The following is a 16765-nucleotide window of genomic DNA, read 5'->3' as shown; positions in this document are numbered from 1 at the left end:
TAATCCACCACCTTTTTTGTCTATGCAATTTTGCGTGACAGTTGGATAGCTTGTAGGAACGGCTTCATGCAACACAGGAGCCATGTCATCTCCCAACCAGTTTTGAACAGTAAATCAGGTTGTGGGCCAGCGAGTAGGCCATAGATGCGGTGCTTGTTTTTAGAAAGTGGTCAAGAATGTATTAGTATTAGGCAGTCTAGAGATTGTGGTTTGGTGGTGGTATGACTGTTTGCTAGAAGAGTGAGGTGTACTCTTTGAACTTGTAGCAGGTGTATTATTAGTGTTGGTATTAATTGTATGAAGATAGCTCTAATGATAGAGATATATATATATATATATATATATATATATATCGTAATCTTCGTCCAGCAAGTTTAGAAGGCATTTTGTTGGGTCTGTGTGTGTAGGTGATGGAGATGGAGGTCGAGGTCGAGGTTGAATTGGTGAGCTGTGTTTCTAGAGTAGTCTTGTGTAAATGACACAGAGGTGCGAAGCTGTGAAGATTGGCATGATGTTTATTTTGTTTGCATCCATTTAGGGTGGAAAGTATATGGATTGGGGTGGTGGTGGAGCATGTGGGTAATATTTTAAGGCTCTAAATTGTGCAATTGATGAGACAGGTGTTGAGTATATGTTTGGTGGTGATGGAAATGGGTCTGTCAGAAGTAAGCAGAGGGTAGAGATAGTGTTTTGTATGAACAGAAAGAGTGTGTTTGAAGGGATTAAGATTAGGTATAATGTGGGTTTGTGTTGTGTCAGTGATGTGTGAACATTTTTGCCTATACATTTTTTCCAGTTGTTTATGGACGGTGTGTTTTTGAATGAGATTGTTGAGAAGAACAATTTGTACGCAAGACAGTATTAGAGGGACAATTGTGCCAGACTTAAGCACCCCTCTAGAGCTACTCGATGGACTCCCACAAATCTGGATGAGTTGAAGAAGTTCTTGGGTTTAACATTTTTGATGGGCCTGATAAGGAAGCCATCATAGTCTTCATATTGGACTGCTAATTCATTGATGGCAACAGCTATATTTCCTGCAATCGTGAGTTGTAATTGGTATTTGCTTCTTCAGATGCTGCATTGTGTTGATAATATTTAGTGTTGCCACAAGATCACCCTGATTTTGACAGTCTATTTAATGTTCGGCCTGTCCTTGATCCGAAGATTTATGTGCCAGGGAAAGAAATAGCTGTGGATGAGTCTTTAGTCCTGTTCAAGGGCCAATTGGTTTATAGGCTGTACATTCCAGCAAGAGGGCACGTCAAGGAGTTAAGATGTATATGCTGTCTGAGAGCGGTGAGCCATTGTTCAGGGAATTGTTCAAAGTTGTTTATGGCACAATCTGCTCTAACCGTAAAAGTTGCCCAAAAAAGCTTATTTGGAAAAAACATTAAGAAACAGTGCAGTTTTATGTAGCGATGAACTTCTGCCTCTGAAATTTTCTGACAGAAGAGGTCTATATGCTGACTACCATCCATGATGAAAGTACTTCAACTGTGACTGTTCAGGGTCAGAATCCTGAAGTGCATAAACCTGTGTGCATTTCAGACTACAATAAGCACATGGGTGGAGTAGATCAGAGGTTGGAACCTTAAACTGCTGTTCGTAAGGCGTACATTTGGTATAAGAAGTTGGCTATCCATTTATTCCATTTAGCAACCTTCGATGCTTTTGCTGCAAATTAAGGATAGTTCTCCAGACTCAAAGATAACATTTGTTCAGTTTCGGCAGTCTCAGATAGGCAGCCTTGTTGCAGTGGAACAGGCAAGAGTTCCTAGAAAAGCAGTGGTGGAGGATGTGTATAGATTGAAAGATCGCCACTTTCCTGATCACACTCCTCCCATGGTCAAATAAAACTTTCCCTCCAAGAAATGTACAGTCTGTACCCAAAGAGGTACCTGGAAGGAAAGTCGTATGTACTGTCCAGATTGTCCTCCTTATCCTAGAATGTGTGCGCCCACTTGTTTTAAATCTTAACACGCTAAACTGAGTTTTGGTTGCAACTGTGAGAGTAAAACTAAATGGACTGTCTGTATCGTTTTATATTCTTTGTTCAGAGTTTATGGTTGGCTTTAGTGGGATTTATTTAATTAGAGATATTGTGTTTGTAGTTATAGTTTCATATCTATTGCCAGTAGGTTTTTGTTTTCTTTTTTGTATAAAAAAAATGTGATGGCGGTTGAAATAACACTTGGCTGGCGGTGTTTGTGGACTGGTGTTTGGCTGGCAGGGTTTACAGGGGATTCTGGGTAAGAAAGCGTTGGGGGATCCACATAAGCCACTCCTCCCTGGAATCCCACAGGTGTCTAGTTTTCAGAAATGTATAGGTTTGGTAGGTTTCCGTACATGGCTGCTGAGCTCGGTACCAAAAACAGAGGGGAACCCTTGCAAAACCAGGTCGTTTTGTGATCGATCATTTTTGATGCCAACACAATAGGTTTTGGGCCCTTCCCTGTTGCGGGCACTCAGCCCACCCACATACGTGAGGTACAGTTTTAATCAGGGGGGATGGAGGAACGCTGGGTGGTAGGAAATCTATGTTGGCCAGGTGATCCCGCAACTTCCCCCACACAGAAATTAGATTTTTGTTGTTGCAGACTTTGAGGTTTGCAGGGGATTGGAAAACGTTGGGGGATACATACAAGCTACACCTCCCTGAACTCCCCAAGATGTCTAGTTTTCAGAAATGTCTGGACTTGGTAGGTTTCCCTACATGATCGCCGAGCTCGAGACCAAAAACGCTGGAGACCCCCTTGCAAAACCAAGTCTCTTTGTGATCGATCATTTTCGAGTCTCCATAGTACATTTCTGGCCAGTTTCCTCTTGTGGGCACTAGGCCTACCCACACATTAGGGACCACTTTTATCTAGAGACTTGGAGGAATGCTGGGCGAGTGAAAGTTTGTGCCTCCTCGCAGATTCCAGAACTTTCCATTACAGAAATGTGAGGAAAATGTGCTGTTTTGACAAACTTTGAGGTTTGCAAGGGATTCTGGGTAACAGAACCTGGTGAGCCGCACAAGTCACCCCTTCCTGGATTTCCCCGAGTTGGTAGCTTTCAAAAATATACAGGTTTGCTAGATTTCTCCAGGTGCCAGCTGAGCTGTGGCCCAAAATCCACAGCTAGGCTCATTGCAAAAAAATGGTCAGTTTTCAGTGGAAAAATGAGGTGTCCATGTTCTGTTTTGGCCCGTTTCCTGGTGCAGGCCCTAAGCCTACCCTCCCACACAAGTGAGGTACCGTTTGTATCGGGAGACATAGGGGAACACATAATAGTAGAACAAGTGTTATTACAAGTTGTTTTTCTATCCATATCTGCCTTCCAAATGTAAGACAGTATGAGAGAAGAAGAAATTTTGGAAAATGCCCTTTAATTCACATGCTACTATGGCTACCCACAAATTCAGAAATGTGAAACTAAACACTGCTTTTAAAACGCCATATCTTGTACACATTTCGGAAATACATAGGTTTTCTGGATACCTATTTTTTACTCTCTATATTTTAACAAATGATTTGCTGTATACCAGGCACACAATTAAAAAAACATTGCAAGGTGCAGCTCAGAGTTTGGCTCTGGGTACCTTGGGTCCTTGGTGAACCTAATTATATATCTCCCCATAATGGTATATTGCTTTAAAAAATCTAGCATAGTTAGAAGAGACAGGTGAAAATGTGAGCACACATGGCTGTTTTTTTCAAATCACTTTCAATCTTTATATTTCAATTGTTACTTTCTATAGGAAAACCTTTAAGGATCCACACAAGTGCTAAATTCATAATTATGTCTACTTTCCAGAAAGATAATGCTTTATTGGGATCCATTATTAGCTTCACATCCACTTCTACCACTAATTGGAAGGAGGTTGAAGCACACAAAGTAGGAAAATTAGGCTATGCCCAGTAAAATGTTAAAACTGTAGAACATTGGTTCCTGAAAGCTGGGAAGATGGTGATGATAACACCGCAACCCTTTGTTAATACCATTTGCAGGGGATAAAAAAAAATATAAAAAAAACACACACACACACACTTTCTTCTGCACTCTCCCGCCAGTCCCCCACAAAAAAAATGTATCTGTATTTTACCTAATTTCGTGATCCCATACAGGGGAATCAACAAACCCTGGGTACCTTTAGAATCATCAGGAGGTTTGGATGCAAATTTGGCGTGGATACAGTATGTGGACAAAACGTTACAAGAGCTTAAGAGCAAACTAACACAAATACCCAAGAAAATACGTGGCAGGGTGGTGAAAGGGGGGGCTGGCAGCAAAGGGTTTAAAGTCAAGGTCTGGTTGGAAAGTAAGCTTTCTTCCAAAGAGCAAGGTGGTGGCTCTGATATGGTAGGTGTTTTTTATTCACTATATTGCCAAACTATAGTGAGCACACAATACTAAGTTAAAAAAAACTCAAATACAGTAGCTGGAGGATTTATGATTGTTTTGAAGGGGGAAAACATCTTCCACTAATAAAACATGCATCATCATCGCATTATAAACATGAGCTTGGGCTGCTTTATCGAAAAACAAACTTTCTGCAGAAGGTTGGGTGCAACCCAATGTTTTTATGCCAGAATAAACTAACCAACAATTTTGCACATTAAAGCCCTAATTATGAACAAGCGTAATATCATTTTGAGACAAACTTCTGTTTGTGGCAAATCGGGATTACAATGTAAGCGCAAATCGCAGATGTCTACTACCATGATTTGCAGCAGGTTAAAACATTCCAAGAAGTGCTCAGAAGTCATCAGGCCTTGACTTACTAAAGTGCACAAGTTATTGAGAGCTAGAGAAATTATGTTTCTCAATACAGGAGTCATTTTCTGTAACCTGCTATACTCCTCTCTCAAACTCAATCCGATCCAAACCTCCTGGTTTTAACGTGGGGCCAAATAGAGATATATTTTGCCCACCTGCTTGATTGGGTCCCTCATGGTGGTTGAAGATCAGCATATAGAGGAGGTTCTGTCTAAATTAATTTAAATTAACTGAGGACCCAGTGTAGGCCCTTCTTTACAAGAATGGTGCTTTACAGGGAGAACATGGCGGCCGCTTGCTAGTGCGGCGCGCTCGTCCTGGACGAAGGTTCCTATTAACGTGCCCCAGGGGATGTTCTAGCCGTACTGGTCACTACAGTCAGGCGTGCGGTGAAATGGCAAGCTAGGACGATTGGGGAATATATCGTGACCCTACCCGGTGGGAAGGCGAGACGAAGACAGCCCGGGTCCGAGCAGCAGGAAAGAGTGAGAGTGAACGGGCAGGCGGGACTTCGGGGGATCCGGGAGCACTGTGCTCGGCTGAACTGATCCGGGAAACAGCGCGGCTCAAATCGGTGGCGGTTTGGATATCCACAGTGTGGAATATAACATCGGATAGAGTCGCGGAGGTACTTTGATACCGGGATCCTACTGGGACCCTACCTGGCGGGAGGAGTGACGGATCGGAGGCGGATCAGTGCAGGCTCGGGTCACGCTGTGCAGCGCGGTGTTTAGTGCACTGTGCCGATAGTGAAGAGAGCAGACGGGAGCCTGGGAGCTTTGTGATTCGAGTCCGGTGGTGTGGAGGCAGCCTAAGCTGCTGCTGGAAATCAAAGTGCTTTATTAAGAGTAAAGGCAGACGGAGCTGCTGAGGCCCTTCAGATATACAAGACTGTTTCCCTGCTGAGTGGGGCCGAGAGTGAAGAGAGGGTAGAAGGGAGCCTGGGATCCTTGTGCTAGGATTCAAATCTCGACTACGTAGAGGCAGCCTGAGCTCCCGAAAACAATTGTACTGCATTAAACAAAGGTGGATGGAGCTGCTGATGTGTTGTGGGCAGGTTTACCTCCCTGCACCCCACCGCTGGGGCGACGCAGCTGTGGAGCTCCGAAGAAGCAGAAGGGCAGCAGCGTATGGTGTCTCTGCAAAAAGAGTGGCAACAATCATTCGGTGCGGTAAGGCGGGTCAGCAGGGGGGAAGGTGTTGAGAGTATTGAGGGGTGAGGCTCAGTCTATTGATTGTCACCCTTTGCAGAATTTAGACCTTACACCCAGAGTCTTCAGATTTAAGGCACAATTTCAAGACTCTAACCAGGCACCTAGTGAGACTTTATACAGAACTACCACCAGAACCCTGGGGAAGCGGAAGGCTAAGGGGAAAGGGAAAGGTAGTAATAAAGATAAAGAATCAGTTGCCCCTGCAGGTCCCAGGGACACTGGTCAAGCGCAAGTAACTGAAAGGAGCCCAGGGGAACAGCCCCTCACAGAGTCGGAGTCAGAACTTGAGCTCGAACTAGTGACTGACATATCACAACCCCCAATCTCAAGGGATTCGAGAAGGGGTAAGGGACATCAGTTACGGTATACCGCCCCGAAAGAGTTACCACATAAGGCAAGCCTGAGTAAGGGGGACTCTAAAATAAAAGCTAGTAAATTCTCCCGAATCACACCCTCATTGAAGTCCTATTTCAAGGTCCTGCCCCAGATATTAATTATAAACCAAGAGCCCCAAAAATCTGTTAACACACAAATTGCACCTACGTCAGTTGGAGATATTGAACCTATAACTACTTCTACATCTATATTTGGCAATTTGGGGGAAGACGAAGTGGAAGCAACAAGGGCAGGAGAATCACCCAGCGGAATAAAGATGGGGGATCCAGCAGAGCGAGTTGTTAATGCAGTTTCCCCTCCGGATCAGCAAGCCTCCACCCCAGTGGTGGGAAGTGGGACAAAAGAGCTGGATCAATGTAGTGGGGGTTGCGAAGAAAATGGTAGCGACAATACCCTTCAAGCTATACTTCTCAGCATGAGAGAAGAGATTAGAAATGGGTTTGAGGAGTCGAAAAGAAGCTTCGAGGAGTCTAGACAAACTCAATCAGAAATTCGCACAATGTGCGAAAACTTAGAGTCTAAGGTAGATGGTCTCTCACTAAGAACCGGAGGTTTAGAGGTCTGTGTGGAAGATCTCAAGGCAAAATTGAAGTCTGCTGAGGCGAGGATTCAGACACTACGACAGGAAGGCAAAACAGTCAAAGAGAGGGTTGAGTCTCTCGAAAATTTCTCTAGAAGGAACAACTTGAGACTTCTAAAAATTCCGGAGGGGAAAGAAGGATGAGACTTAAGGAATTTTGTAGCAACTATACTAAAAGACTCTCTAAATCTGGATGAACCCATCTCGGAGATAGAAACAGATATTCAGAGGGTACACCGGGATCCAATCCGTCTCAAACCAGGTAGGGAAAAACCAAGAAAGATCCTGGTGAATTTTCTAACATACTCACTTAAAGAGAAGATTTTGACTTCAGCCCTGAAAGCCAAAACCTTGAAAGCCTTAGATTTTTCTTTTGAAGTGAGGTCCGACCTGTCTAAAACCACACTAGATAGGCAGTGGGAATTAGGCCAACGGATGGAGAAGTTCAGAAGTCTAGGTGCTACCATGCAAATGAGATTCCCTGCCTTCCTAAGGATAATGTACAATAACAAAATGTACAATGTCAAGTCTCCCTTCGAAGCTGATGAGCTACTTGTAATTATTAGTGAACACGCAAACCCCCCAGACCGCGTTTAAAATATTGGTAAAATACTAGAGGAATCTGTAAGATAAGTAAAAAAAGAAAAAAGGAAAGGAAGAAAAAGGGGAAAGAAAGGAAAAGAGGGGAGAAAGGGGAAAGGGAAAGAAAAGGAAAGGAAGGGAGAAAAAAAAAGGGGAAAAAAATACAAAAAAGGAGAGGGGTAAAAAAAAAAAGATAAGGGGGGGGGAGATAAATATATACATTGCTTTCACAAAACATAGGTCACCAAAATAGTATTGGGTGAGACATGAATAGATAAACTGGTATTATTGCGGGAATTTCAATATAAACCTCAATCCCCAGTATACTTTCTGTCAAAAGTTAAGGGTTTCATTAGGGTGTAATGGCACCTATTTCCAATTTTCAATTCTCAACTCCTACATCACCGCCCAAATCCGTTTTTGGTTACTCGAGGATCATCAATAGCAACAATATGATATAAAATAGCTATTAGATAAGGGATTAAAACCACAGTTTCACCAATCGTTAATCACTACTGCTTATATTTCAACCATAATGACCGATAAGAGTGATATTAGGGCATGGAATAGGAACACGTCAGAGACGACAAGCTGGCAATACATCATGCCAGAGTAAGTTGGGGGGGGGGGGGGGGGGGTTCCAGGGGTGGGAGGGGTGGGAAGGGAAAGGCAAAATATAAAAGTCCTCATGAACCGAATTCTATAATCACGAAGAATATGGATCCAATGTGGTCTCAAAGCTGCTGTTTGGCTAAAATAGAAAGATGTAGCAATTGACAGGCTGTCTTGCAAAAAAAGTATCAGAGTTGAGGCTTGGGTAATTATGTGGAAGAGCATAAAAATCAATTTCAGATATTAAATTCCTATCCTGGAACGTAAATGGTCTGCGCGTCAGGGCAAGGAGGAATAGAATTCTACAATACCTATGAGATTCACCCGCGCAGATCATCGCGATCCAGGAAACACATTTAAACAATCAAGAGATCACAGATATATTTAAAAAGCTTAAATGGGTTGATAAATTTGTTAGTACGGACCATAACACTAGTATTCGAGGTAATGTCATCATTTTTTAAAAAGCAGCAAGGGCCCAGATCACGGACTGGAAAACAGATGCGAGCAGTAGATGGTTGATAGCCAATGTCCAATTATTCTCGAAGGCTTTTACCATCATTAGCTACTACGGACCTAATCAAGACGATCCTTCTTATCTGAATATCCTGCAGAACCATCTGATTACCTGTTCTGATCCCATAATATGGATGGGAGATTTTAATCTTGTCCTAGACCCAAAACTAGACAAATCTCCCCCTTCTAGGGCCGTAGCGCACAGTAATATGAGGGATACACTGCTTAGATGTATGTCGAACCTTGGTTTACATGACATATGGAGACACAGAGCTGGTAAAGCCATGGGAGTCTCTTATCACAATTACAAATATAGACATAAATCACGAATTGATTATGCCCTATTTAGCCTCTCCATTAAAGATCAGGATAAAAACATAACATATTTGCCTCTAATTTGTCAGATCACTCTGCTATTCTTTTTTCAGTAAAATTAGAGCAGAAATCCACTCATCCATCTTGGTCTTTTGACCGAACAATTCTATTGGAAGAAGAGGAGAAAGATTATCTGATACAGGAAACTTTTTCTTTTTTAGAGCTAAATTTAGGCTCTGCCGGTTTGGTCACTCTATGGGAGGCCTGGAAAGCCTTTATAAGGGGCCGCATTACTGGTAGGGCCTCATACAGGAGGAAGAAATACGGGGAGGCAATTCTACATATAGAGCAAGAATTGACCCGTTTGGAATCATCAGATCAAGTCCCCTCAGTTAATCAAGAGGAGAAAATAGAATTAAAAAGTAAGTTAGATACACTACTGCAAGAGAGGCTAAATAAAAGATGGCAGGCAAGCAAAATTGCGCACTTCGAATATGGCGAATCTGCCGGAAAATTGCTGGCCTGGAAAATAAAAGCTGATCAGTCCAAGAACTTTAAGGGTCGCTGGGGAAATCAATAGTAGGTCAACAGATACGGACATTGGTGATGCCTTCAGTGAGTTCTTCCTGAATATCTACACAGAGGAACTTAATGCTAATTTGGATGAAAGGAACGAATGGTTGGATAATGTAATTATCCCTGAATTGAAAAGCTCTCAAACTGAGAATATAGATAAAGAAATAACGGAGTTAGAAGTTTCTAACACTATTAAACAACTAACACAGGGTAAGGCCGCGGGACCGGACGGTCTCCCAGGAGAATTATACAGGGTACTCAACCCTACTCTCACTCCAGTCCTTACGAATCTTTTTAATGATATACTGATTAGAGGGGAGTCACCACCAAGCTCCTGGGGGGAAGAGAATATAGCCTTAATATTGAAAACAGGTAAGGACCCAGCTGAGTGTGGATCATATCGCCCAATCTCGCTTCTCAATAATGATTACAAGATTTTTACAAACACAACAGGTGATGGACCGAATGTGGATCAATGTCACACACTCAACCCAGTCCAAAGATCTGGGCCCAAATCCATCGTTTTTTGCACTCCACACCACCCTGGGTTAGACAATGGCGATATGCAAATCAGCTCTGACCCTGTGCCCCATGGGAACAGTCCAGTCCGAACTACAAAAGCCATGTCCTTCCCAGAACGGAATCAAGCATCCGAGGACCGGACCGGTTTCGAGGTAACACCTCTCATCAGCCCGGCTAGCTTGACTCCAGTGGTGTGGAGTGCCTGGGACCCACGTCTGGGCATCCCCAGCGCACTTAGGGCGGAATATGCAAACACAACAGGTGATGGACCGAATGTGGATCAATGTCACACACTCAACCCAGTCCAAAGATCTGGGCCCAAATCCATCGTTTTTTTGCACTCCACACCACCCTGGGTTAGACAATGGCGATATGCAAATCAGCTCTGACCCTGTGCCCCATGGGAACAGTCCAGTCCGAACTACAAAAGCCATGTCCTTCCCAGAACGGAATCAAGCATCCAAGGACCAACCCAGTCCAAAGATCTGGGCCCAAATCCAATGTGTGACATTGATCCACATTCTGTCCATCACCTGTTTTGTTTGCAAATTCCACCCCAAGTGCGCTGGGGATGCTCAGACGTGGGTCCCAGGCCCTCCACACCACTGGAGTCAAGCTAGCCGGGCTGATGAGAGGTGTTACCTCGAAACCGGTCCGGTCCTCGGATGCTTGATGCTTTAATTAGCTGTGGTCATTATTTTCACATTTACGGTCTGATGATAAAAGTTTCTGAGTATGGAACATAGCCAGCTTGTGAGTGTGATTTCTGGCAAGATGCACAACAAAAGGTTTTTTGGGCTATCAACTACAACTGAGGCACTTGGAATTTTGTATTGAACATGATCTGCTGCTATATATTTCGCACAAGGACTAGGAAGTGTGCTAGCTCCTGTACAGATTAGCACCAACAAGATCCACAAAACGAAATGCCGTCTAGGAGGAGGTATAGAGTGCATAAGTGAGGGAAGCAGGTCTACAACATGGTATTTAATTATAAGAGGTATATTTAATAAACACCTTCTCCTTAATTACATCACACATTAAGCAGGCAAGATCCAAGATGACAAGGACATAAAGGAATCCAAAACATTGAAGTCTTATGTTTAATAAATCTAGAGTGCCTTTTTTTACTGACATCTCTGCTAAGAACACTAAGAAATTTGTTTGGCAGCTTTGGGAGTATTAAAGTGCTACAAACCATAAAAACTTCTAAGAGCAACAACCTTAACTAATTTAAGAACAAGATAGAATGTTATGCTTTTAAGATCGCCATCATCCACAGGAACACCATCCGTATCTCGACCAGCACCGACAACACCCTAACCACCGCCGAACACCTGCACTTCCAGATCCACACCGACCCGAAGACCACCCTCAGAGGCACCCTGATCTACCGACCCCCGGGACCACGCACTCAATTCAGCGAGGACATCGCCGAATTCATCAGCCCGCACGCCCTCCCCTCCGCTGACTACATCCTCCTGGGGGACCTCAACTTCCACCTGGAGAACAACAACGACCACAACACCAGCACCCTGCTCGACAACCTCGGACTCAAGCAACTGGTGAGCACCCCCACCCACCTCGCCGGACACACACTCGACGCCGTCTTCTCATCCAGCAAAGACATCGCCTTCAGCCACGCCACAGAACTCCACTGGACGGACCACAGCTGTGTCCACTTCACCTTCGAAAGAACGACAATCCACCACCACCAGCAACAGGTTGCCCGTAGAAGCTGGAACAAGATCACAGCCGACCAGCTCGCCGCCTCCCTGAGCCAGCACCCTCCTGCCAGATCAGCGAACCCCAGCCAGGCCGCCGACAACCTCACGAAGTGGATCAGCAACTGCGCAGACGAACTCGCCCCTTTGAGGACCCCGCCCAGCAGACCCGGCAGCAAGAAAGCCCCATGGTTTACCGACGAACTCAAGAGTTCCAAGAAGAACTGCCGAGCCCTCGAGAAAGTCTGGAGAAAGGAACCTACACCGGACAACAGGACCACCCTCAAGCTCGCCACCCGGAAGCACCACCAACTGATCCGCGCCGCCAAGAAAACGACCTTCAAGAACCGACTGGACAACAACGCACACAACTGCAAGGAACTCTTCAACATCGTGAAAGAGCTCTCCAACCCCAACGCCGGAAACAACAACATCACCCGTTCGCAAGACCTCTGCAACTCCCTCGCCTCCTACTTCCACAACAAGATCGCGGACATACACAACAGCTTCAGCACTCAACCGACCCACGCGACGACCACAGCAACGCCGCCCACCACCACCCTCCGAGCCTGGACTCCGATCAGCACCGAAGACACCGTCCGCATGATGAACTCCGTCCACTCCGGATCACCGACCGACCCCTGCCCTCACCACGTCTTCAACAAGGCCGACGCTGTCATCGCACCCCACCTGCGGGACATTATCAACACCTCCTTCGACACCGCCACCTTCCCCGAGAGCTGGAAGCACGCCGAACTCAGCGCTCTACTCAAGAAACCTACAGCAGACCCCACCGAACTCAAGAATTACCGCCCCATCTCGCTACTCCCGTTTCCAGCCAAAGTCATCGAGAAGACCGTCAACAAACAGCTGGCCTCCTTCCTCGAGACGAACGGATCCCTCGACTCCTCACAGTCCGGCTTCCGAGCCAACCACAGCACCGAGACCGCCCTCATCGCCGCCACCGACGACATCCGAGCCCTGATGGACGACGGAGAAACAGCGGCCCTCATCCTCCTAGACCTCTCCGCGGCCTTCGACACGGTCTGCCACCGCACCCTAGTGCAGCGCCTCAGCAACGTCGGAATCCAGGATAAGGCACTGGAATGGATCGTCTCCTTCCTCGACGGAAGAACACAAAGAGTCCGCCTACCACCGTACAAGTCAGAGGCCACCGAAGTCATCTGCGGCGTCCCTCAAGGATCCTCGCTGAGCCCTACCCTCTTCAACGTCTACATGAGCCCCCTCGCGGCCATCGCACGCCAGCACAACCTCAACATAATCTCCTACGCCGACGACACCCAGCTGATCCTCTCCCTGACCAACGACCCCGCCACCGCCAGAGCCAACCTGCACGAAGGGATGAAAGAGGTAGCCGAGTGGATGACGACCAGCCGCCTGAAACTGAACTCAGACAAGACGGAGGTCCTCATCCTGGGATCCTCGCCCTCCGCCTGGGACGACTCCTGGTGGCCCCCTGCCCTGGGCACCGCACCCAAACCAACGAACCACGCACGCAACCTGGGCTTCATCCTGGACTCCTCCCTCTCCATGACCAGACAAGTCAACGCCGTCTCCTCGTCGTGCTTCAACATCCTGCACATGCTACGGAAGATCTTCTGGTGGATCCCCACGGAGACCAGGAAGACCGTCACCCAGGCCCTCGTCACCAGCCGACTGGACTACAGCAACGCCCTCTACGCCGGAACCACCGCCAAGCTCCAGAAGAGACTCCAGCGGATCCAGAACACTTCAGCCAGACTCATCCTCGACATCCCACGAAACAGCCACATCTCCGGACACCTGAGAGACCTGCACTGGCTCCCCGTCAACAAAAGGATCACCTTCCGTCTCCTCACCCACGCACACAAAGCCCTACACGATCAAGGCCCGAGCTACCTCAACAACCGGATCAACTTCTACGCTCCCAAACGCCACCTCCGTTCTACCAGCCACGCCCTCGCCGCCGTCCCACGCATCCGTAGAGCGACCACTGGAGGAAGGTCCTTCTCCTACCTGGCCGCCAAGACCTGGAACTCCCTCCCGGCCGACCTGCGCCTGACCCAAGACCACCTCTCCTTCAGGAAGAAGCTCAAGACCTGGCTGTTCGAGCAGTAACGGCACCCCCCCCCCCCCCTTAGCGCCTTAAGACCCTACGGGTAAGTAGTGCGCTCTATAAATGTCTTTGATTATTGATTGATTAAGATGAATTTCCATTTAATGTAACTCTTCTGTCATAATTAATCAACGAAAGACAGTAACATGCAAGGGCAGAGGGGAATCAATTCAGGTCTGCCATGGGAAGGGATTAGATACTGGGTGTCCATGGGGCATCGAACACTAGGTGTTAAGGGGTTGTTGTTACTAGTTAAAAAAGAGTGATGAAACACTACTTATGGGGAACAAACACAATGAGTGTAGGCACTTGGAATGCCACCTCTCTTATTTGTGTGAGATGGGAATGGATATCATCCATGGAGTCCTATGAAACCTTCTTCTAAGGAGGTGGTGGTCCCAAACAGCCTAAAGAGTGATCTGCGTATCTCTGTTTACAAAACGTATGGCTCTGCGGCAACACAACAAAGACAGGCTATAAAAGATAGTGTGGAGTATATAGCTTCAATTTTGATTGAAAACAGGTAGTATTGATTCATTTAACTGCAGAGGAGACATGGTCCCTAAGCCATAGGTCAAAAATGGAAATAGCAGAAGTGTATTGTATCTGCTGCAGTGTATCCAGAAGAGGGCCTATGATATCCAGGTAAACACTACATAATCTAGCCATGAGGTCACGAAATGCAAAAACTTTTTGGAAGGGAAGCAACTCATTTGAAACTATTTTAAATAGAAGCCAATTGCAGCTGTATTATTTATTCAAGTGGCATCAAAAACTAAGGGATCTACTTAAACTACTAGATGCCTCACTAAAAATAAAAGGCTTGAACATGGATCAAGCCCCTCTGTATGCCAAGACACGTTGTTCCCCATGCTGTTCCCATAGACATGATCACCAGTTTTGTTCCAGTCATCTTGAGCCTCTTTGCTGGCTTCCTATGGGCAATTTCTTTATTCCAGTTGGGGACATTTTGTCTTCACTTCAGTGACTGTAGCTTCAGCTTAAAAACGATTTACATCCTTTTAGTGTAAATGTACAACAATGTGCCAGAGACAATCAATTCAAGCAAGGATAGCAGATAGAGTACAAAATAATTGTACCGATTCCTGTAGGGCCCAAAATGGAAAGGCAACACAGCTGGAGGAGAATAGTGGTATTCACGTCAGACTGAGTTGATTTTAAAAACACTGCTGAGTTTCAGGACACATGCTGCAGGGTGCCAGATGTAAAAATCCTCCCATGTCAGAGTAAAAGACATTGGTTGTCACCTTCAAGGAACACACCTGTTTGGCTATAGAATACGAGGTTTACAGAGACCATTACTAAGGCAGTGGAGTGTCTATCATATGTAAAAATGTGTCAATGTAAAGGCGACTTCACGTTTGAAACTTGGCCAGGACAATCTATACTGGGTATCGTGTTTAAAGAAGCGTCTATGTCCGAGAAAAGGATACTTACTGGCTGTAACATATCTACGTGGCTCCTGTTTAATGTGGTGCTTGACGACCAGATTAGTGGACTTACAGCGTTTGTAGCTTCACCCAGGAGAGAAGCTGCAACAGAGAGGTGTGGGGGTAGGGATATGTATTTTAACAGGTCTATTGATGGGGGACAGTTAGTGAGAAAGAGAGCCCATGATACGAGCAGACTGTGGCTTGTGTGGTGTTTTAGCCACATGTGTGCATGGCAAAGAAAGCTCAACCTGTGTCGCCACTGGCGTGAAGCTGCGCATACTCAATGTTTGAGAAACGTGTGACAATAGGCACAGTCACGCAACCCTAGTCAGGACATATGACACTCACAATGCATCACAATCCACCCTCTGCCTGTACAGAAATTTCAGATGTCATGTTTAGACGGCTAGTAGTGTTTAAGGCAATAGGGGTTACATTAAATACGGTCTTGAAGGCACAGGAAACGGTGTCAAAGCCAACACCTCTCCTAGGTCCGAGATCATTTATTAGTCTTATCATATAAAAGTGAGCCGGGTGCGGCCTTTAACAGCCCTGTAGGGAAAGAAGACACCAGGAACCATATGTAACAGTCCTGCCAGGGAAGGAGACGCTGGTGGCCACATTCATCAACGTCTGGACAGAAGACAACAATATTTCTCCCTTTCCCGACTTGTCAGGTCACAGGATGACAGGCTAAAGTATGTTAAGTATTCTAAGGAGGTAAAACAAAGAGTGTTCGGGAGGAAGCGGTTCTCAGACCTCACTTTTATACCGGCCACTTTGCCACACCACGACTGTCACTGCTCCCTTTCATTCTCACCCCTTACCTGCCAACTGCCTCCGCAGAAGCAGCGCTGACTGAGGCTCGGTCATGCTTCACTCGGGAAAGGGGAAGCGGGCGGGCTTCGGGTGCGTAAACTCTGGGCAGCCCGTGCCCCAGACAACGCCGCTAAGAGAGTAAGTGGTAAGTCTACGCGGGCCCCTCACACCGCCTTAGCCCCACTCGCCGCACTCCAGGCCACCGCCGGCAACAGCGCAGGCGCACTCGCGCATGCTAAAATCCATTCTGAGAAACACGGCTCTTCCAGACAGGGACCTCCCTGCTTACGTAACTAGGAAGGCTCAGGCGCGCGGCCATGTTGGTGAGGTCAAATAAACGATAGGAACACATTGAGATGTCTCTTTTAATATGTATGATATGAGACATCTTAAGTCTGACTCCGCGCGGCGTCAACAGCCATGATGTGGTTTCTTCTGACTCAGTAATGCTCGTTACTGAAACGTCACCTTACTATTAGTACCATCTTTGGAATCACAGAAAATGGTATCGCAAGCAGCCTTCCTGCAAAGGGTTATTTACCGCGGACATCTTTGAAAGGTCATAACATATTTTA

The 16765-nt window shown here is 46.1% G+C and overlaps 1 protein-coding gene across 2 annotated transcripts in view; it reads right to left on the bottom strand.

Moving 5' to 3' along the window:
• The window catches only part of UBE2G1 (ubiquitin conjugating enzyme E2 G1), a 222269-nt gene extending 205816 nt beyond the window's left edge, over positions 1 to 16453 (bottom strand). Inside the window, exon 1 of one of the 2 annotated variants that reach the window (XM_086954798.1) lies at positions 16199 to 16453. In XM_086954798.1, coding sequence (XP_086810924.1) covers positions 16199 to 16244 — 46 coding nt within the window. In that variant the 5' untranslated portion in view covers positions 16245 to 16453. The remainder of the gene's footprint in view (positions 1 to 16198) is intronic. The other variant, XM_086954799.1, reaches the window with a different exon arrangement.
• Between the last annotated feature and the right edge of the window lie 312 nt (positions 16454 to 16765).

This window comes from Lissotriton vulgaris, chromosome 2_1 (genome assembly GCF_964263255.1).
Source record: "Lissotriton vulgaris chromosome 2_1, aLisVul1.2, whole genome shotgun sequence".
NCBI lineage: Eukaryota > Metazoa > Chordata > Amphibia > Caudata > Salamandridae > Lissotriton > Lissotriton vulgaris.
Note: the sequence above shows the minus strand (reverse complement) of the source record. Positions and strands in the feature narration are given on the sequence as shown.